This window comes from Excalfactoria chinensis, chromosome 1, assembly GCF_039878825.1.
Source record: "Excalfactoria chinensis isolate bCotChi1 chromosome 1, bCotChi1.hap2, whole genome shotgun sequence".
NCBI classification, from domain to species: domain Eukaryota; kingdom Metazoa; phylum Chordata; class Aves; order Galliformes; family Phasianidae; genus Excalfactoria; species Excalfactoria chinensis.
The window spans coordinates 170703421-170727552 of NC_092825.1; the positions used below are offsets into that span (position 1 = coordinate 170703421).

Consider the following 24132-nt stretch of genomic DNA (forward strand, 5'->3'; position numbering starts at 1 on the left):
CAAAAAAATCAATGTAGTGCCAGTCAGTTTCTACTGAGCTTTAGGTTATTCCCTTCAGTATCAAAGAATATTCTGATTTCAGTGCTATTAGGAATGCCAAATCTGAAACTAACCCTAGTGTTAATACTTTGCACTTTTTATTGCAAACTCCTTAGACTGTTACTTCCTGAAATCTGGCAACATTTAATGTACTGAAATATTACAGTTTCATGACAGACATTCATAATTATCATCTTTTTTATCCCAGTCAAATGATGTTTTGTATTATCAAATCAAAAATTCAGAGGGAGCTTTATTCCAATACTTTCACCTTCTTCATTTAAACATATAAAAATATCAAAACTATCTTATCATTCCAGCAGATATAGCAAATAACTTTATTTTACCTCCAAAAGAGATTCTTCAAGCTTAGCTAGTTGTATCTTCTTATCTTCTTCTTGTTGTAACAGCTTTGTCTTCTGCTCTTCCAAATCAGGCTTTTCATGCTGAATGGTTAAAGCCAAAAGCTAAAAAGAAAGGAGATTATTTAACTTGGTAGGAAATATTCTAACATTTCATCATATATGTTAATGGCAATATGGGCATAATATATACACATCAGTTGTATAGCAGTGTAAAATTTATGCTTTTGAAAGCAAACTTCAAGAGTTGAAAGAAAACAGGAACTGAGTAGTTATTCTCTCATAACTGAAATCAGTGAAATAGTTTCTGTTTTCTTTATTGGACTTACTGCTTGATCCCAAAAAGTATAAAAAGAAGATTCTAAACCTTCAATTTATTATCAGCATTGGTTTTACCAGTTCTATTTCTGTGCTAGAAAATATCCCCACAACCATTAACACGAACGGCACCATGCAGCTTCCAGCAGAAGCTAGAGCTACCTGTGAATGCAATATCTACATACATAAAGATTCATATATACTGCTTTCAATGCCTACTTGTCCTCTTAAGCCACTTCCTGTTGTGGTAAAGTTGACTTCCATAACAATAGAAGAAGCATCAGGTGGGATGAAGGGATTTGGGTTCCTTGTAGATAGAAAAAGACGGAACTCTTCATTATAATCTATCATTTTTTCACCTATTTGTATAGCATAGCGAGGTCCTGTAAATTAAAAATACTTATTATTTTCAGATAATCATAGATTGTTCACAGAGTAAATGTAGGTATTTGTGTTATTCATTATGACCAATAGATTAAAAGATACCTTATGAACAATTTATAAATGAATTTTATAAAGAATAATAAAAACCGATGGAACATAACCTATTCTGCATTGTTAGACAGAAAAATAGTGTAGCATAGCATGTAAAAGTTATGTGATGGAAATATTTAAATGACCAGGTTCCTTTAATTATTATTATCTTTAAGAAACCTGTCATAATTTAAACATATTTACTTACCCACACAGGTATAACACTCTATAAAATCACTTCAGCCATAAACACACACTGGCTAAATAAGATATTCAATATTTTCTGAATGTGCTATCAAAGCATTAGGCTATAAACTCAATGTTACATTTATTTTAAGAGCCTGATGTTGCTGCACAATCATAATTCCATTTGAATATTATTTTCTGTGACACTGTTATGGAGAAAAAATATAAAACTACAGATCCTTGAATATATGCTTATGCTTGGATGAAAAGAGAAATATTCCATTAAGAAATATCTCATAATTTTGACTTACTGTAAACACATTTCATATAATCACAGAAGGAAATAAACAATTTAATTCCAGCCATCACAGTTTCAATCTATATTTATACTGATACTTCTTTTACACTTCTCAATTTGCTTCTCACAGAATTAGACCATATTTATAGCCTCTCACCATTTTCCTTCTATCAAACTGTCAACTGTTTATGAGCTGGCTTCCACTCTAGCCTTGTCAGAAAAGACTCTTAACAGGCACTACTAGAGAAAGATTTTTACCTCCTGATAATAAAAAAGAAAGAAAAGTCTCAAAGTGAAAACTTCTCTTCCAGAGAATTTTCTAAAGTGGCACAGTTAGTTGCTTCTCTGTTCCTAGCAATAGGAGTGAAAGAACACTCCAAGTATAAATCTCTTGCAGAATGAACTGTAGGCTTATGTTGTAAAAATGTCAAGTTGAAACTGGAATCCATACAAGGACAAAGTTACTATAGCATATAAATTCACATTGTTCCTAAATTCATTTCATTCCATGAAGCGAAAAGATATACAGTCATTACGAGCAAAATAATGCAGATAAGTCATCACTACCACCTCCACACTCTGACAAACAGGAGATACTTGATAGTCAAGTGATGGAAATGACTCAAAAAGCAACTATTTCTCCCTTTTCAAAAAGAACTCCCTAGTGTGGACTTGCACAGACCTACCAAAACCATGTTTCTGAAATTACCACTAGAAATTAACCTAAAATTTAAACTGTACAAGAGTTTATATCAGCACTTCATGCTAATCCCAGCAGAAAAAAAACTTTAAATATTTCCCCTTATTTTTCAACTTAGGAAACAAGAGCATACTTCCAATGTATTTCACATGTTAGCAGCAGGTAATGTTAGCAGCACGTTAAAGAGGAAAAAGCCAGGCAGTACACAGGGTTTCAAAAAAATAAAATAAAATAAATGAGCTTTTAGAAGATCTACATGGATTTAGCCTTCAAAAGCTTTGAACAAGCATTTTTAAAGACCTCAGTCATTTACCTTGGACAACAAGATCTTTCCTTAGCAATGGGTAAAGTACAGGTTCCATTCCATCCATTTCCTGTATAATAAGAGTTTTCCCAAACCGCACTGCCAGCTCAAGAGTTGTTAGGAAGTTGGTGTCCTGAGCAAATGAAATCAAATTCCTTTGAGTAATGTTGTTTTTAGAACGTTGATGATAGTGTTAAGCAGTGAACATTTTATTGATGCTTTTAAAACACTTTAGGAACGAATAGAAAGGCACTATACTAGGGATCTGAATCTTAGCATCAATTGTAGACCTATACAGTTCTACAACAAGCATCATGGCAGCCACAAGTATATCATTTAAATACATCTTGTAGAAAAGGAATGATTCAGCTACTGATATACAACCAACCTATTTAACATGCCTGGCTACCACAGACATACCACAGATCTTGTGTCATGACTGTCCGGTTTATCTGGAAGATCGGACTAGTTAGAGTTATCACCAGATAGCTACGTCTCCAAACTGAATCAAGACTTCGAGCTAGGTTTCACATTCATCTTAAGATATCAAATCATAGGCTTTGGTCTGTGGGCGTCTAAACATACACTTGGTTTTTAAGATTCCATTCCATCTCCAGTTACTGGAGATCCAAGACAATGCAGAATCCTAAAGGTAATACAGCCAATCTGATAGCGGGTTAAGTATTCAGTTGCTAACATAGTACCATTTGAAAGCAACCAAAGTGCCTGCATGTGGCTGGCAGGGATCTCTATAATACCTACCATTCTTTTGAAGCAATACTCTGAGGCCAGGTGCAGTCCAACAAGAGACTTCTGAATGGCACCACAAGCCTGCTAACATTTGCGCAAATGAAACAAGCCTATCCACCCATGTAAACTGACATGGTGTCTTAATCTTGGACTGAAATTTAGCCTAGTATTAACAATGTAGACACCACAGCATAAAAATCTGACGGAAGAAGTGTATGTGTATTCCTGAAATCCAAAGAAGAGCAACCAAGAATACAAAAAAAAAAAAAAAAAAAAAAAAAAAAAGCAGTTCTTTTTAAAATCTTTTACCATTTCCTCCTTTCTTAGCAGGAAATACTATCGTAGTGTGTCCTCTCCTAGAACAGACAAATTTTGCAGGCAATACTACAATAATGTTGGGTTAAGTACTCTGATATTCTCCCTAAGTAAAGAAATTATCAGTACCAAGTAAGAATCGCTGTTATCTAGAATTCTGCAACAAATTACATGAAAATATGACCTGCTTTTTGTTGACCTCTGTCACAACCCTTAATAAACTTCTCTCTAAGGTCTATAAGTGAGTGTTCTCAAGCAAAAAAGAACTGTAAGATCAGGAGAAAATACTGAACCTGCTGGTTAACAACTTCTAGACATGATTCCTTCAAATGTGTCTTCAACCATTCTGTAGCCCGGAATGAAGGGTCGATCAAAAATGGGCAAACTTTACTCTGAGAAAAAAAATAAAAAATCAGAACACCTGATTTAAGAATTAAATTGAATGGGAAAAACAAACAAACTAACTAACTAACAACATCAAATTAAGTCTCCTTTTATTTCTCTACAATGATATTAAGGGTATTTTAATATAGTTTTCTTTAACAATAATAACCTAATAAAAAAATGAAATCAAGCAACAGTAGAAGGAGAAGACTGTTATTTTTTCAGGTTTTTTTGAATAGTTTGATAACTGTCCTGTGGATAACACAACTAGAATATCACGTTCATTAACAGTTCTAAAAGGGTGCTGAATAAAACACATGCACAAGAAAATGATTAGAGCTGAGGAATGGCTCGATAAAAGCTCTTTACTCACAGTGACACAGATTTAACTAAAAAAGAATAGATGAAATGTATAATGAAAAAGTAAAATTCAGTAACAACATTTAAGTACATTTGAGAGTACAAAATCGTATTTGTTGAAGAACTTTGTTATCAAAGTGAGAAAGGAATAGCTAGATCTAATATGAAGATGATAAAGCAGAATTAAATTGGAGAAGAGGCTGTAAATGGTTTCTGAAAACCATCAATCATCCAAGCAAAGTACATGTGGCAAATGTAAATTCTCCTCTCTTAAATGGCATTACATCTTTATTTTCTAGCAGATCTAGTAACTACATTATAAGTGCAGAATTATGAGTGTGCATTTGCAATGTCTCTATTCATATGCAATTATAATAATGAATCATGAATACAAATATATTACTGTGTGGGTTGCTCTGAAAGTAATGCCTTTCCTTAAATTGGCCCACACTACAGGGAACAGACGTTGGTGGTATGACAGGAAAGGGTGAACCCTCCCACCAATATTCCATTACATTTTGTTGCTCTGGGACAGATGGCAGCAGAGAGGTAGCATGATAAAATGATATCTGACATGGAAGTGCATATGAAGCAAAGGTGTGGAACTGAATTCCTCCTTGTGGAAAAAATTGCATCTAGTGATATTCACTGATGCTTGCTGAACATTTATGGGGACCAAACAGGGGATGTGACTCAGTGGTGTGCTTCAGCAGTGGTGACAGCAAGAATGGATGACCTCTACTGGTGCAGACTTACAAATATGGTATACAGGCTCTTGTTCACTGTCAGCAGAAATGCAGAGTTCGTGATGGTGACTGATGAAAACTTTGTAGCTGAGAATTTGCTCTAGCAAATCAAGTTATTGTGTTCTTTGCATCTGTTCTAGTTTCCATGGAAATAAATAGGAGGCACTACTTTCACGGTGACCTAAATATAATTTATTATAATTCTTTCCTCAGGTATTATCTAAGGGTTTTAAGTAAATGACATTTTATATCCTATCACATATCTGATGAACAAATAAGGATTTCATGTCTAGATACTTCGAACAACATCTGCATACATCCTTTCCTGTTTTCAAAACAAAAGCAATATCAGAACACACCAAATGCACATTTATAGGACATAGCCTTCCACTTATGTTGATGTTAACGATGACTAGTAGACCAGTACGGACGGGACAGGATGTAAAGAACATCCTCTACACTGCTGCTGGAGAGAAAGGTCCCACTTGGAGTTTGTGGCAAAGAGCCTCAGGAGAGACCCGAGGCCGACCCCTGGGATTTTGGAGTCGAGCGTATAAGGGGTCTGAAGAGTGCTACACTCCAACTGAGAAGGAGATCTTAGCCGCATATGAGGGGGTTCGGGCTGCTTCCGAAGTAGTTGGAACTGAAACGCAGCTCCTCCTGGCACCTCGACTGCCAGTGCTGAACTGGATGTTCAAAGGGGAGGTTCCTTCCACCCATCATGCTACCGATGTCACCTGGAGCAAGTGGATTACCTTGATTACACATCGAGCAAGAATGGGGAACCTCAATCGTCCAGGAATTTTAGAGGTAATCATGGACTGGCCTGAAGGTAAAAGGTTTGGAACATCACCAGCAGAAGAGGTGTCACGCGCCAAAGAGGCCCCACCATACAATGAACTTCCGGAAAACGAAAAGAATTTTGCCCTGTTCACTGATGGATCGTGCCGCCTTGTTGGGAAACATCGCAGATGGAAGGCTGCTGTGTGGAGCCCTACACGACAAGTTGCAGAGGCCACAGAAGGAAGAGGAGAATCGAGCCAATTCGCAGAGGTAAAGGCTGTCCAGCTGGCCCTAGACATTGCTGAGCGGGAGAGATGGCCAGTGCTTTACCTCTATACTGACTCATGGATGGTGGCCAATGCCTTATGGGGATGGCTGCAGCAATGGGAACAAAACAACTGGCAGCGGAAGGGTAAACCTGTTTGGGCCGCTGAACTATGGAAGGACATCGCTGCCCGAACAAAGAATATGGCCCTAAAGGTGCGTCATGTAGATGCCCACGTGCCCAAGAGTCGAGCAACAGAGGAACAACAAAATAACCACCAAGTAGATCAAGCAGCCAGAATTGAGGTGGCTCAAATTGACTTGGACTGGCAGAATAAGGGCGAACTATTTCTAGCTCGATGGGCCCATGAGACCTCGGGCCATCAAGGAAGAGACGCAACATATAAGTGGGCCAGAGACCGAGGGGTGGACTTAACTATGGACACTATTGCGCAAATTATTCATGATTGTGAAACGTGTGCTATAATTAAACAAGCCAAGAGGATGAAACCTCTCTGGGAGGAAGGGCGATGGCAGAAGTATAAATATGGGGAGGCGTGGCAGGTTGATTATATCACCTTGCCACGATCTCGCAGTGGTAAATGCTATGTGCTTACCATGGTAGAGGCAACCACTGGGTGGCTTGAAACATATCCAGTACCCCATGCCACCGCTCGAAACACCATATTGGGTCTTGAGAAACAAGTCCTGTGGCGGCATGGCACCCCAGAAAGAATTGAATCTGATAATGGGACACATTTCAAAAATTCACTTATAAATACTTGGGCTAAAGAGCACGGCATTGAATGGATTTATCATATTCCCTACCATGCACCAGCCTCTGGTAAAATTGAACGATATAATGGGTTATTAAAAACGATGTTGAAAGCAATGGGTGGTGGAACATTTAAGCACTGGGAGAAGCACCTGGCAGAAGCCACTTGGTTGGTCAATACTAGAGGATCTGTCAATCGCGATGGTCCTAGCCGATCTAGTCCCCTACACACCATAGAAGGAGATAAAGTCCCTGTTGTGCATGTGAAGAGCATGTTGGGAAAAGCTGTTTGGGTCCTTCCAGCCTCTGGAAATGGCAAACCTGTCCGTGGAACTGTTTTTGCCCAGGGACCTGGGTGCACCTGGTGGGTGATGCAGAAGGATGGGGATGTTCAGTGTGTACCACAGGGCAAATTGATGCTGGGGGAGTGCAGTCAGTAATTCCATGTATCTGTGTAACCATGATGTAATAATGTAGAATAAGGGGTGGAATGTCATGGTTTTGTGCTGTCAATATTCTACATCATGACATCATGTGCGGTATGAACTGTTTTGGTGGTATAAGAAAGTGTAACAGAGGGTATGTGGAAGTGTAACAGAGGGTATGTGGAAGTGTAACAGGGGGTATGTGGAAGTGTAACAGAGGGTATGTGGAAGTGTAACAGAGGGTATGTGGAAGTGTAACAGAGGGTATGCGGAAGTGTGGAAGGTTCATGCTCCAGATCTGTGGAATGGCAGCATCCCGAGTACTCAGCCCTTGGAGGAAACTACATATCCCAGGGGACAACGCGGCCAGAGATGAATCACCAGAGGAGGAGGACACACATATAATCTCGCTCCCAGGCTGGAACGTCCCTCTTTTCGCCCTGTCTATCGCTTTGGAGCGCTCCATCCCTGCTGTCTCGCTCTATCAGCAACGTTCCAGCCTGTCGCCTAGAGATTGCAGTAGGCCCCCGGTTCTCCGGGACTCTTTTTTCTCTCTTTCTTTTTCTCTGCCTTGTTTGATATAGTAGTTGTAGTTATATTGTATCATATTGTGTCTCGTATTTAGTAAAATAAGTTCTTTTCCTTAGATTGCTGCCGTTGTTTTTGTTCATTTCCCCTTCTAGGGGCAGCAGCCTCTATCACGGATAAATCTAGATAACCCGATTACATATATCCTATCACATATCTGATGAACAAATAAGGATTTCATGTCTAGATACTTCGAACAACATCTGCATACATCCTTTCCTGTTTTCAAAACAAAAGCAATATCAGAACACACCAAATGCACATTTATAGGACATAGCCTTCCACTTATGTTGATGTTAACGATGACTAGTAGACCGATAGAAGGTTTCATCTCTTTGACATCTGGAAGACAACTATAATACAGAAGCATGTCCCTCAAATGCTTCTTTTTCCCCTTTTGAGTATCTAGAGATACATAAATATTTGTTTCTCTTTTTTTTCTTTGCATGCTTTATGCTAATGAAACTATGAAAATAAAATTGTTCATAATCCCAGAAAGATATCATGTTACTGAAATCTGCACAAGCTGAAACACTTCCAACATTCAAAAATAAATTTACCTGCAAGATAACAAGAGCATTTTCTATTGAAAGGTCATCGGAAGGTAAGCCTTCACTTTTCCAAACTAACTCCTCACTTTCTGTACACAGGAACCGCCGTAAATCAAACTCTGATAAAAAAAAGGTTGTAGGTCTCTGTTAATATTTATAGTCCGCACATTTTAAAGTCTTCACTACTTTGTATGCAGTGGAGATTCTGTCTTGTGGAGTGCAAGTCTGTAGATTTTTCTTATTTTATTTCTTGAACCTAATCCTAATATCCAGCTGATGTTATTAAAAAAATGGTGCTGTTAACACAGACAGATAAAAATGCTTACCAAAAAAACAGGAGCATTCAGAACCAATAGACAAGCTTCTAACAGTCAGTATGAATACATTAATCCATGTAAATTTTACATTCTAAGAATGGACTATGGGGTTAAATATTAATATATATATATTTATATTTATAATCTTAAGAACTAACAGAATAATCCCATTAAATAATCCATCACTATATACATTTTGAATAAGAATATATGGTTACTTCCTTAATCAAGCCTAATTACTCCCACCCATCCACCCACCCACATAAATTACTTTCAAGGCCTGCTGATTTGGTCCATTCATCCAGTCTCATTTTCCTCTGATCCTCTGGAGCAGCAGACAGATAGGTAATAAATGCAGCTGCTAACTGAGCTCTTTTAGGCAGCGTGGCCAGTTCATCTCTCATCTCTGACACCTTTAAAAAAAGAAGAGCACAGAATGGATAGGTGTATTACATAATGAATAAATAAAAACTTATGTTAATATTTCTCATAAGTTATCAAATAGCCTGAATTAAATTTGACTGCCATTAAAAATACAAGTGAGACAGTTGCTCTCTTAGCATTTCACATACCTATATGTAGCTCACGGCAAAACATATCTGGAACTGCAGAAAAAGACTGGTGTTTTTTTGTTTGTTTGTTTGTTTTTTCTTTTAGCTTTGAGCTATAGCATGGACAGATGTTTCTGAGAATTTGGCTCCTAAAAAACTACAAACACTGTAGGTATTTATTGTAATCAGAAATGTGATTCACTGAAGACACAAAATAAAATAAATTTATCACATATCCTTGAACAATCTACCTGCATTTCAAACTGACGAAAAAAAAGCTGACATACTCAAATCAACATTTTACTATTTCCTCTTTACTTGAGAGGGAAACAAATACAGCTTTTTTACCCCTAAATTAAAAGCTATCCTCAAAAGACTGTGAGTTCCAGGCTAATACATATGCTGTTTTCCTACGTATGCTAATATATCTATTTACCCCATACCATTAACAGCAGGGTAACTTTCTAAAGAGAGGGGTAACATACCAGAGTAAAGAACCATGAACAGTCATTCTTAGAGGTCTTTACACAAAGGTTCAAATCTGCCCAGCCCTACTATTGCAGATTGAGTACCTGAAAAGCCATTTGCAAAGGAAAATCTTCCATTTCTTTCCATTATATCAACCCTAACTTAAGAATCACAGAATATCTTGAGTTGGAAGGGACGCATAAGGATAATCAAGTCCAACTCCTGAGTCAACACAAGACCATTCAGAAATCACACCATATATCTGAGTGTCTTCTCCAGACGCTTCTTGAACTCTGGCAAGCACACTGCCATGAGCATTTCCCTGCAGAGCCTGTTTCAGTGACTGACCGCCCTCTTGGTGAACGCTGTTTTCCTGATAACCACTTTTTGTACTGTGGTACTCAAAGCTGCACACGGTACTCAAAGTGAGGCTACAGCCGTGCAGTGTAGAGTGGGACAGACGTTTCCTTTGACCAGCTGGCAATGCTGTGCTTGATGCGCCTCAGTTTAAAAACTTTAGAATTATTTCTTATGAGAAATCAAACAAATGTATATTTTGCAGACTGGCTTCTTAACTCATATCCTCAAAACAGTGAAAAAATTGACTTTTCACAGTATCAACAATAAGATGTATTTTGTGAAAATTTTCACTAACCTGGGTGTTCCATCTTTTGTGTTCTCTGTCAAGTTGACTAATAAGTATCTCTGCAGCTTTCAATGTTTCCTGAGCTTTACTTAGTTCTGCTTCAAGTTTTGCTGCTTCTGTTGTTCTGCTCTGAAACCTGTAAAACAATGACTGTTTATAATTGCTATTATGAACTACTAAATTTATGGACAGTTACTTCAAAGGTAGCTTAACTGACTGAAATTGTCATATTTATTATTCATGAAGAATACAGTAACAATTCCCTTTTATACCTTCTGCTTCTTATGATGGATGAGCCATTAACAAAATTAAGAAACACAAATGAGACTGAAAAACACATTTGCAATATACATATTATATATGTCTGAAAATCATTCCTCTCCATACTTATTCAGCATGACTTCATTTTAGTGGCTGATGTTAAGTTTTGTTCTGCACCTAGTCAAGCCAATAGTAAGTTCAACACCATGCTTTGAAGTCATAATTCTTTTTGGTAAATTTTATCTATAAAACCTTTAAAGAAGAATATTCTTCTTTATAGAATTTATCATTCTTCGTTATAGAATATATCATTCTATTTTGTGAACTACTGCAAAATAGAAATATGCCCCACACTACAAAGTTTAGATATAATTGTATAATGTTTAATACCTATAAAATTTGAAGTCCTGATCCCTTGTCCTATCACTGCACTCCCTGATATGCAGTCTCTCCCCAGCCTCTTATTTTCTAGACTAACAAGTCTAGTCCTTACAAGACATTGAAGTCTTCTTAGACTTACACAGTGAGATACACACTCTTTATTTTTAATATCTGCTATCTTCTACAATGAAGGTTTCCAAGTCAGTCATTCATTAGTGAGAAGGTACATGAAGGAGCATTTCATCTGATCAGTGAGATGAAAAGCATGCTACTATAATTATGTACTACTGATTGTATTGATAGCCAGTTACAGCTTCAAATGATGTACAAGTCTCATAGTGCAGGGAGTTACTCTTGGTCACATTAATTTCATTACTAATACTGTTCATCAATGTTTTTATTTATATCTTGAAATAAACAAAACAACATACTTATCTTTCAGTTCTGATACTTTTTGACCAACAGAGTTCACAAGATCTTCTAACTTCCGTTTTCTGCCTTCAGTTTTCTTGAGATTACTAAAAAATGTAAAACTTAAAATTAAGACTATGGATCCAAAGGAAAAAAAAAACATAACATAAAAATAATTTATATGGAAACAGCCCAGAGACAATTCATTCTTGTCATCTGTATCAGCAAAAATTCATTTTCACATTTAAAATCTTTTAATGCTTCCCATCATGCATCTTTAAAAATGCAGAACAAATGCATCACATTGAAGTGTATTCCTCAAGATCAAATAAATTCTTCCAATATACTATTTTAAGATCTAGCAGAACAACCAGTATAGATTTCTCAGATTATGGGCGGTCATAAGACTATTTCATAACATTGTGAAAAAGTGATAATACTTGGTATATGCCTATAAAAAAAGGGGAATCACACTTCCTTTATACTTGCATGGGTTAATCACCAACAGAAAACATTTTAAGCTTATCTGTGATGTTCAGTGCTCCTAGACTAGTAACTGGTGATAGGCTGAAAATACTGAAAGCAATACCTTCCAGGAAGAAAAAAAATTACATTTTTTTCTTACATACTGGCACAATTTTACATAAAGACACGAATCTGTCTCAACATGAGACAGAAATACTTAATAAAAATACTCTGTAATGAGCTACAGCTTCATATTTCTTCTGTTCTTAACAATCTTCAAGTTTCCTCAGTCTCTTCTGATATTGTTAGAGTTAAGCATGTTTACTTTATAACAGTGTCTAACTTACGCTTCCAAGACAGCCTTTTCTTTTTCCAAAGGTTGAATTCGTTCCAGGACATGGGAATACTGGACATTAGCATTTACCCAAGCGGCCAATGGAGCAGCTGCAGCACTGGCTCGTTTAGCATTCTGAGAAAACAGTAACAGTTACAAGCAAAATCCTTGAAATGTAATGCAAATGAGATAAATACAGGGTAAGCTAACTGCAACAGATTTGCCAGTTATCAAATTTACCAATTAGCCAAATTATCTAATTAAATGATCTTGTCACTAAGAGTTTATATTGTAGGGAAACAAAGAAAATAGTGGGTTTACAACTATGAAGCTCCACGGGTGTTATAAAGTTCTAAACGAATTTAAGAATCATCACTGTGCTCCTTTCCAGACAGTCACAAATTTCTCTTTAAAACTAACAAACTAGTATCTAAGAATTCTACTAGCTACTGCCAAATTAGGTCTCAAAGATCACTAATGTACTCAATAACCATTAGTTCCCACTGTTTTAATTACACGTAATGTTGACTCTTATCATCATGTGTGTTTCTTTTGTTACTGTTATTTTGTTATTTTTCATTTATTTTATGTAGTAGCATCATTAATTACTTTAGGGTCAAAAGATGTTCTGTTTTTTGAAAGAAGTTCTTCAACGCTCTCTCGTATTTCTTTTGGAATATTACGGGCATCAAAGGTTGCAATGTCCTCCTTCACTCCTCTTTTGGCCAAAAAACTATTAAAAAAAAAAAAAAAAAGGAAGAAAGAAAATACAAATGCTAAAAGTTATTTCCATATGAAACGAAAGAATTCTGCAGACACATAATTCCTGAAGATAGCAGAAAGTATTTCATATTGTAAATTATTGTCTTAACATCAGATCTTAAACAAGATCCTCACCTCTTCATGCTCACCCATGATGTATCAAAAATCCCCATGAGCCGTAAAACTCCTTCTAGGATGTCTCTGATTATGTCAGGGGGCATCCGGAGGGACCGAATTTCTGACAATGACTCTGGTTTTATATTTCCAACTGCTCGTTTAGCTTCATTAACCAGTGGCTTAGAACATAAAAACATAATCAAAATAGGCATGAGCATATTAGAAAATATGAAAATCTATCATTTTGGCTTTCATGTATCTTCCTCCTCTCAGCATTAAATACTTTATTGTCTAAACAGCCACTATTGATATGTATTCATATGCACAAGTTAATTTGCTGTACTTATTCTTTAGTAAAATTCTGAAATGGACAGGATGAAAAATACAGACTACAGAAGAAATGACTCAATACAAACCTCCTGCCCCCAAAAAATCATGCTTAAAGGCTCTAAAGTGTCTCAAACAGAGTAGTATGCCATAGCGCCATTAGGATACACAGCTTTCAGAATTAAGCAATAACTGGAAGTCATCTCTCATTAAACTATTTCCCTCCTGCTTACAGTATAAAACCCTATTCCAGTTTCATCAAAGAATACTGTTGGTCTGTAGAAGTTATTAGCAACTCAGAAATATTCCACAAAGTCTGTGTAACTCAGCTGCAGACCACGACAGCACAGAAATAGCAACAGGAGGGTGGATGTTATCTGAAAATCCTTTCTGCAATGAAGATCAAACAGAATACAAATTGAATGCCCAAATGTCAACCTAAATCTGGGAAACAGAATTAACTGCTTTCTAACACAATAAGTTTTTAGGTTAAACAATTTAAAGAAAAAATAAGAAATAATGGGATAGATTCTAAGAAAACATTTTGCATGGCAGAACTTCAGTTAGCCAAACCAGGGCACAAAAGACAAATTTTCCTTGGAAGCTTTTACCTGAACCTCCTTCAGTTCATCCTCAATTTTTCTTTTTCTTTCTTCTATTTCTGCAGCTTCTTCTGCTATTCTTTGTTTTATTTTTTCCATTTCTGTTTTTTGCTCACTAGCACTCTGTAAAAAAACAATAGCTTTCATTTTTAAATTTATATCAATTTTATTTTCAGGTCATTTATCTCTTACAGTCATCATTATAATATAACTTGTTGTTGACACTAAGCACCAAAAAACTTCTCACACTACAGGTCATTTAAAAAAAGAAAAAATACATAAGCATTAGTCTTACGTTTATATTCATGTAATTAAATTATATGGCATAAGCATCTTTTTATATTACTGTGTCTCCTGCTTGGTGTATCATAGACAAGATCAGCATCTCTGTTTTCTATGCTCATGATAAACTTTTCTCCCCTTACCTATGATTGATACTCCCTTCTGTATGAAGGAGTCTAACAGATGTTAGAGGCTGACAACTCTTAACACACTTAAAACACTTGAAAGCAATATATCCCTACCTTTGTCTTTGTGAAATATAAGCTGCTCACATTTACATTTCCTTCATGTTAGCACTGAAAATCACCTTTTCAATGATTCTAAAACCTCCACTTGTTGTGTTTAAATTACAGCCTATTATCCTAAAAATACTACTACAAGACTTTCCTATAAAGCTGCATCCACCTCCCTAACAGCCCACACACAGAACGCAAGCTGTGTGGCTTCACTTTTTTTTCTTTCCCTGAGTTTTTATTCTGCCTGCTACAGAGGGGACATCTCCTAAGCACTTCAATACAATGATAAATAGGTGACATATAAAATTACAATAAGACAGATGCTATACTGCCTAAAGCTAATGGAAAAAGCAGGAACCATGAAAAGCAGTCACAAAACAAATAATGAAGGATAAATGCAAAAAATAAGTGTGTAGTATTCTAGGCTCAATTAATCTAAAAGATGCAAGATAACAAAGCCCAGAGTTTAAATTTTTATATATTTCCCAGTATACAACACATTATTATAATCAGCAATTGTTGAGCTGAGTTGAACCTGTAGCAAAAATAAAAGGATAAAAGCAGAGGAAATCTTAATAATCTTTCCAAGTAATTAACCTAGGCTGTAGTTCAGTGTGTCAAATCCATAAAAGTATGTCACTCAAGTGTATAAAATATTAACTATATAAAACTAGCTTAGATATTTCATGGCAATGCATGAGTACTGTCTGATAGCTCTGAACAAGAAAACCTCAAAGTTCAGCCATAGGTCAAAAGTCTTGCTCAGAAGAAGATAAAAGAGGTCCATGCATTACAAACTACTCTCTTACATAAACTGGAACATCTGAAGTGATATTAAAATGTTAGAGGGCACCTGCCCTTTATGCTAATCTAAATCAGAATTCTATCATAATCTTTCTGATACTCATAGACTTAACATGTTTCCATTTTTTTTTGACCTACTCTTTGCCCCTGTCCTGCAATGTAATACATTGGTAACAGATCTACTGGACAATAGTGGGCACGGATTTAAAAGATGAATCATGAGAAATGACACAAAAATTCTTTGAAGCCAGCAGTGAATATATCAAGCCAATTATAATTATTCAAATACATATAAAGTAAGGAGATAGACACTAAAAATAAAAATAAATAAATTGCTAATACCAAGTAGGCTTATAAAATTGAAAGTAATGCACCAAGGCACAGCAGCAGCATGGTGAACCAAATGGTTTGAAAGAACATACTTGAATGCATAGAGAAAAATCTCTCTTCTTCGAGATTATTCATTTAAGTTCTATTCAGACTGGTCAGAACAATAAAGTGCTAAAACAAACAGTGCAATAAAAGCAGATTCGTTATAATTTATCCCATATTAATGACTTCTACAGAGATCTATGTTCTAAACTGTTATTTTAGTTGACTGAGAAAATACTACTAAACAAAATTACTTCTTCAAATAAACAGTTCTGAGCTGAAAGACAGATATTTCAGGGAGTGATAAACACTGAACCACCAGTTTTATCTGAAGTCAGCTTCAGAGGATTAAATATATATTTTATCCATGTTTTTGAAGAGTCCACAAATTCAGTTAGTAGGATTTGTAACCTAAAATACTGCTACTTGTTACTATTTTCTTCATGTTGTTAAAAGTAACGTAAAACCAGATCAATTTAGATCATGAGCTTCTAGGAAAATGTACAGACTAATCTGAAGTACTCTGGTACCAAAGTGCTTCTGATCTCTTCCTAATCAGTTCAGGCATGGTTTAAGTGACCAAATCCTCTGTTCTACAACAAATTTACTCAAGCCCCAAGATTCATGTGTTTTCTTAAACAACTTATTGTAAAATCATCTTGTTTAGCACTCCTTGAAACCAACACTAAGCACAGGCAGCCATGGAGCTTTTTGTTTTGTTTTTTTTTTCATTTTTATACAATAACGTACAGTACCTGCATAGATATTGTGATTTCCTGAAGGGCAGCATCAGCTTCATCTTGCTTAGTTTTGAGTAAAATGCTTTGTTCTCCAGCCTTTTTGTTCAGTTCATCCACAAGAGCTTTAGCTTCATTCAGCTTTGAAACACCTGCCTAAACAAGTTTGTAGGAAGCAATTGCTTAGCATGGCAGTTTTATATAGATTTAAATGAAGAATGGCTACAAAGAGTACACACAGACTAACAGTGATGTGGACTAATATTATTCAATTTTAATTTATTTTTAAAAAATGCATATTTCTTAGCACTCCCCATATATTTCCACTCAAAAACAAGAGCTGAAACCTCTTTATGTGGTGGTATGAGGTGTTTCATTACTTCAAAAAGCTGAATATGAAATCCTCATAATCCTGTTCCCATTTAAGTCAATAACATTTCAGTTAACTGATACTAATTCCATGTAATTCTATTTCCTTTAATAGCAAATCAGCAAAAATTAAATATATGGTGGAAGCAAACTAGATTATCCTATTTCTATATATTTGTGCATTCGCTAAAGAATCTGGATGTCCATGAAACAAAGCCTCAATTATCTTTCCTATTTCTTTATGCACAATTTCTAAATTATTCATTTTATCAAGAAGACAGAATTATTTCAACACTTCTGAAAAATGTATTAAAGACAAAATTAATGTTTTATCTAGGATACATATACCTAATTTTCTTGTAAATGTTTACTTTTCTTTACCCAGAGAATTCAAGAAGTAAATGAGCATTCGTCACAAACAAATCATAGCTACTACCTAAGTAAGCAAGCAGCTTCTGTCATTGCAAACTTAAATCCTTTGCAAATCGCATAATGCAGAGATGGAAAACTATTAACAGGATGAATAGAAAGAATACAGAATTTAAGGCAAGAAGGTAATTTGCTTCAGAGAGATGTTTTAAGAAAAACCACAGCATTGCAAATGTGCTTTCAGAACAATAGCAGGAGTGACTGAGAAAAAGGACGTGAAAGTTAAAAGACAAAAGGGAAAAGGGAGAATCACTGACCTACGGGGTCATACGAGTCTTTATGAAAAATACATCGTGAGGGGAAGGAGGTACTCATGGAATGCCAGCATGTTTCAAAAATAAGTGTGGTACACATACACAACAGGAAAAAAGCCACATCTGAGAGACTAATCACATTAGGTCTGTAGTTGCATCATGGTTTAACGTGTGAAAAAGTCTGAAACAGTAAGTGAGGCAAAGCCACTAAAAAGGGAATTCTGAGCAAGGCAACAGAAGTAACCACGAAGCTCAGGAGTCTACAGCTTGTTGAACTGTATGGAAGGATCACACAAAATAGGAAATTGCTGTATTGATAGAAATAAAATACTTTTATATAAATATACAATCAGAGGCAGAACTTAAACTAATCAAAAGATGCTGCTTTGTTTGCAACACAATTCCATTCCATGAATAATGTAAAAAATAAAAATAATAAAAAAAAATCTAAAGTCTTTGCAAATACTTTTTACTTTTACAAGAAGATGTGCCAAGAAAATAATAAAATTAATAAAATCTTAATGAAAAAGAAGGTACCACCCTTAGCCCTAACATTTTTAAACAGAGATTTACGTTAAAATTTATACTATTCCTGATATGATATCACAGCATTAGTATATGCAGGCAGAGGATATCCTACACAGCCATGTCAGCAGCTACAGTTCCTAACAGATTAAAAGAATCCTTGGAGTTGGAAGAGACCTTTGAAGGACATCTAGTCCAGCTCCCCTGCAATGAACAGGGACAACCTAAATCAGGTTGCCCAGGGCCTGATCCAGCCTCCCCTTGAATGTCTCCGGGGATGGGGCATCCACCACATCTCTGGGCAGCCTGTGCCAGTGCTTCACCTCCTCACTGTAAATTTTTTCCTTATATCTAACCTAGATCTACCCTCTTTGAGCTTGAAGTAACATACAAGGCATTTCCAAATGTGAGAGCATTTTGAAAAGCTGTGTTTTAAAAATTTTTTTAAATACATACCTGCAAGTGGTTCTGCCTTTTTATCAGCTCTGTTCTTTTACTGTTGTTAATTGAATTGTATACATTAAGGAATGTCATATATCTGCTAGGCGTTGCTCCGTACATTTTACATGATTCATGGATTACCAGAAACGACTTCCAAAAATCTGAATCACCTAAACAATAAAATTTGTTACACAGATAATAAAATCATATTGGAAAATCATTTAGGAAAAAAAAAACCCCAAGCAAGCAACTTATCATTTTATATTCCTGTTGGCTCCAGGACATCACAGTCATAATTAGACTAATATTTTAGAAGAAGTTGCTAAAAATCTGTTATCAGGTTGAATGGTTCTCCTAGTTATGCTCTGCTCCCTATTTTTAAAATGGTTACAATTTAAGTTTTATTATGAACTCATTCTGAAGATAAGCTTTTACTTACAAGAAATAGAAGTTATTTGGTAGTCACAACTACTTTAGCATGAAAAGCAAACTTCCTTCTGTTAAGTATCAAACATAGGTACATTCATATTCTACCTTTCCTCTTGCTTAGCACAATATTAGATATGTAAGGTGGACTGCCTCAATTCAGTAATAATAATAATAAGTATATGAGTAAATTGCATTTGTCAAAGAACTACGAGGTAACTTATTTTTTGTCTCTTTCCTGTTAATCCATCTATGCACTGATGTAGAAAAGCAAGCTCAAAAAGTAATGCTATGGATCTGATCCATCTGGTGATGACTCTTAGGGACTTTCAAAGCAACTCTGGAACTATTCTGAAAAGCACAGCAGCATTTTGGGATGCTCCCCTCCTTGTACCGTGGGGTCTGATTTAACGTAATAGAATTCCAGAAATACATTCTGCAGAAGTCAGGAATATGGAATTTTCTCAATAAAAATCTCAGGTCTCAAATGTTAACGAAGTATAAACCTACAACAGAAGCTAAAATGCGTTGTAGTCACATAGAATTTGAAATGATATGGAATACCATCTGAAAGTCTCTGCATGAAAGATACTTTGCATAACTATATCTCAATTGTTAGAATGAAAGACATCAGATGAAGGTACTCCAGTACAGCCTCTTTTTGCAGATAAAAGTAGGAAATCATTCTTGATGGCAGTGTAAGACTTAAAAGCCTTAAGAAAAAAAGCAGAGTAACTTCAGTGAAACTGAGGAAGACTTTGGGGAAAAATCAGATCTGTGAATGAGCAAATCTTACCCATAAAATTACATATAAGCAAATGTTAAGTGTAAGGAATATAACTGCTTTCTATTCCTGTAGCAAAGGATGTAAGTAATCTGATAGCTCTCTTCATTTGAATATCCAGATAAAATGCAGGCAGTGATTGAAGGAAGAGCTTGTCCTAGGTATAGGACAAACTTCACATCCTATATGGGAAGGACACTGATAAGCCTATTATATGTCTGTTGATTGTAACCTGGCCTTTAATATCATTTTTTAAGACAGTGTCTAAATGGGATCAATCTACCCCAAGTTCAGTTGATGAAAATGAAGCACTCCTGATGCTTCCCTTCAATGAAGGGAAGATATGGGAGTAGCAAAGGCCATTCTACATTGGAATCACCAATATCATCAGCAGGAGATTGGGTTTGGTAACCCAAAATACGAATGCTCACAAGTGAAAAATGCCTCCCATTTGGACAATCCTTAAGTTCATGAATATTCTAGCAAAGGCCTACTCAAATTGCCCATGCCATCATCTGTGCCCAACACAGTGTTTAATGGAAAGTTGAATTAAACTATCTGGTCCACCAAAATATTACCTGAATGTTTTTTCTTAAATCCCTTGTGTGTTTTTTCAGTCTTCTCTTCTTCATCATCATAAAATAGCATTTCAGGTATCTAAAACAAATTAAAATGGTGAAAACTCAAATTTGAGTTAGGGTTAAAAAAATAATTTAGTAGCTAGTCTGAAGCTTAAGTCTAGTTACAAGTAGGATCCATACAGAGGGTGTGAGAGTGTACATAAACGTGTGCGCATGTGAATGAGACCTCAGCTGGAGTGGGGTGGTGGTCTCTGAAGCTCATATGTCTGCATGCCACTAACTGGGAATATGAGGGATCCAGACCCAACTAGTAGAAAGCCAGCAGGAGATCCACGTCAGACATATGTATATATTTGGCATTATTACAAAATAATAATTCGTTACAATCACTGACAAAGGGAAAGAGAACGAGGCCATTGGTGTTGTTTGTTGTGTGTGCTTCTGCTGGCAGTATTCTGTGTGGCCAGTCATGTGTGTATGTGTACTGTATGTGGATGTTCATGCACCTGCTGGAAACACATGCTCAGCCTCACCACTGGTTCAAGTTGGAGATGCGCATCTCCAGCAGCCTTACCCCTGCTAGGGAACTGGATTTGGAAATCACCTAACATATGGAAAGAATATATATCTTTCTCATACTGAAACTGAAAATTTTGATCCTAAAAAGAAAACATTTTCTGTTCCATCGAGCAAAATGCTTCACGAAGATTCAAGAAAAACATAAGGTTTACAGGGCAAACATGAATCAGTAGCAGCTAATTTTAACAAAGTTACTTTTAAACTAGCTGCTGAACATACCAAGAACACTGGTGCCATCATCAACCATAGTTTACTTTATCACTTTGCTTTTAGTCTAACACTACTGTGTTCACAAAGACTGTGTTAGATCAGAGTCAGAGTAGGTAGTATTTTGTTCAGCTCAGAACACAAAAAAAGCAAAACAGAGTTACCGGACAAATAAAAATATTAATATAATTTAACTGTTCCATAGAATTTGCTGTCATTATGAAACTGCAGAAATGGGGTAGGTAAGCATAACGAAAATTATTCCTTCATTACTCAGATTTTATTCATCAAAATTCAGTTATTTATACAGACAATTATTTAAGCCCATCATATCTCTTAATTAAAGCCATTTACCTTTTTCATACTGTTTTCAGACCAGGTTTCCATCCACAAGACCTGACATTTCTTGTACAGTGCTGGATTACTTTCACAATTTATTGTGAAATTTATATTGGTGGAATCCATGATCAAGACAACATGCAGATACTGTTGGATCCCTAAGGAATTGCAATATACACTGTAGAGAACAATCAGACTGTACAATAATAGATTTACTACAGATACAATGTAAGTTACTATCCCTTCAAATGCTTATCAGAAAATAATTTGTGAGGAAAGATACTATTATACTATGATACAGTAGGGTTCAAATTACACACAGGAAAGGACTTACAATTATTTTTCCACTTCTGTAACCTTTAAATAAATTATAACTTACAATTTCTTTACTTACTGTATGTGAAATAGTTGAAAATTGGTCCAGTAAATCCATCTTGTGAAGCTTGATCCTTTAGAGGAGACAGAAGTGGTTCTAATTCTTCTGCTTTGTATAGTCCAGGAACTTCTCCTATTCGAAAAATGAATTTAAAATTTCTGATCATATACACCATGGTTATTCAAACTAATTTGCGCAGCAAATACATACAGTTTCAGTACAGCAGTACTTCCCTCCATACCCTCATGAGTTTCATTACATTTATTTTATCTTTCTTTTCATATCATGAAATTTACAAATTATGTTAGTGATTCCATTTAAAAATAAACATTCTACTTTGTTTACTTTACAGAAATAGACTTTAATAACTCATTCTAACAAATACAAAGATAGTGATCCAATACTATGCATGAAACAAATCAAAACAGATTGCTTCATATACAGGTACTTGAGCAAAAAAAAAAATAAATACAGAGAGGTAATCAGGAGTTCTGGTACGGAAATAAAGTTAGTAACCATCTAATTCTGAAACACTTCTGTGACAGAAGTAGTACCGTAATCTTTTTAGATTCATCTCACCTGAAGACAGTAAACTGTTGATCATCTCGAGGAAAGTAGGATGAACAAACTGATAGTCTTCAAGCAGCATTACCACCTGCTGTGCTTCAATGCCAGCAAGCTCCATCACCTAGAAGGAGTTAAGACATTTTAATCTAAGTATAGAACGAATGTATGTTGTTCAGAAGAGAACAATAATCTTCTCATGAATATACACTGCATTTTTTTTCCTGCAGCATATTGTCTGTGATACAGTTTGAAAGATTACCAGTTGTACAAGATAACAAACAGAGAACATTCTACCTAGATGTACAACGTGGTAATCAGAAAACAATCACAGCAGATGATTTTGTAGAGTGCATTTGTGCTCCAGATGTGACTTAGTGCTGGTGTTGCATCACTCCTTCTGGGGACGCAGCTGTAAAATTTTCATTAGCAGTTCTGAAGGTACAGAGAGCTGCTTACTTAAAGCTGACATTTTTAAATAAAGTGTATTATTTCACCAGTCACTAAAATTTAATATGCTTGAACTACTATCCTATGAGCAAGCAGACCATAGTTGAGACAGAATATGAAAACATGCATAAGAAAAAAAGTTTCCAACATTCATATAAGCTCGAAATGAATATTAAATCCTCAACACTCAGGAAAAAAGCTCAAAATACTCAAAAAAGTAAAGTTTTGGGAAAATAAAGAACAGGAACATCTAAAACTCGTTTCATTCAGACCACTGACATTATGCTCTTCTTAAAATCCCTTTCACACAATACTACTGTCCTTCAAAATTCCCATTCTTTTTTAGATGCACAAGCACAGTACCTGAGATTGCAGAGCACTGAGTTACTTACATGTTTAAGATCATTTCTGAACTGCTTCAGCTCATAACCTCTGGAAATTTTGGGAGTAATTAGAAAAGCTCCATGCATATGACTAACTAAGGAGGTAACTGTTCGCCGACCTACACCACTCCGTCCTGCCAAAAGAAGTGATCCTCCAGGAAAACTTAGTACTCTGTCCACTCGAGACACATAATTGAGGACTTCCTGGAACAGTAACATCTCTAGCTCTTTTTTGTCTCGTCCATAATGAATAACACCCTATTGAAAAATGAAAACAACAAAAAAAACCCAATAACCAATACATTCATTGATAACAAAAACAACTAGTAAGATACAGAAGCATCCAACATTTAAAAGTTTAGAAGTGAAAGTCCAAGAGGCAACGATGGTCTTTATTACAAACAAATTATTTACGTGACAAAATTTAGATACCCTGCTTGCCTTTCACCAGTAAGGAATAAATCACATTTTCTTAGTAAATGCATCATGCAATATCCTCAGCACTCCAATATACTGGTATTCTTTCACTTATTGGAATAGCAATATACCATTGAAATAATCAAAATTAAATAATGAGCCAGATCAAAGTCTGATCTATGTCTCTGACTACAGATTAATTAATACTGGCACAGTGCTGAACAGTGTCTCAGGTAGCTAACTGCTGTGTAATTGCACATTATGGACTTTTCTATTCAAATACACACAAGAATAGATCAAGATTAAATTCTGA

The 24132-nt window shown here is 35.7% G+C and overlaps 1 protein-coding gene across 1 annotated transcript in view; it reads right to left on the reverse strand.

Annotated features, from left to right (window-relative positions):
• The window catches only part of DYNC2H1 (dynein cytoplasmic 2 heavy chain 1), a 127394-nt gene that overhangs the window by 64270 nt on the left and 38992 nt on the right, over window positions 1-24132 (reverse strand). Inside the window, exons 49-67 of the mRNA XM_072326710.1 lie at window positions 23412-23660; window positions 22585-22693; window positions 22024-22137; window positions 21645-21787; window positions 20502-20580; window positions 18729-18883; window positions 16714-16851; window positions 14274-14387; window positions 13354-13514; window positions 13066-13189; window positions 12470-12591; window positions 11678-11764; window positions 10614-10740; window positions 9211-9352; window positions 8632-8741; window positions 4040-4138; window positions 2691-2814; window positions 939-1102; window positions 387-506 (exon numbers count right to left, since the gene is read on the reverse strand). Of these exons, the coding sequence (XP_072182811.1) occupies window positions 387-506; window positions 939-1102; window positions 2691-2814; window positions 4040-4138; window positions 8632-8741; window positions 9211-9352; window positions 10614-10740; window positions 11678-11764; window positions 12470-12591; window positions 13066-13189; window positions 13354-13514; window positions 14274-14387; window positions 16714-16851; window positions 18729-18883; window positions 20502-20580; window positions 21645-21787; window positions 22024-22137; window positions 22585-22693; window positions 23412-23660 (2481 nt within the window). The remainder of the gene's footprint in view (window positions 1-386; window positions 507-938; window positions 1103-2690; window positions 2815-4039; window positions 4139-8631; window positions 8742-9210; window positions 9353-10613; window positions 10741-11677; window positions 11765-12469; window positions 12592-13065; window positions 13190-13353; window positions 13515-14273; window positions 14388-16713; window positions 16852-18728; window positions 18884-20501; window positions 20581-21644; window positions 21788-22023; window positions 22138-22584; window positions 22694-23411; window positions 23661-24132) is intronic.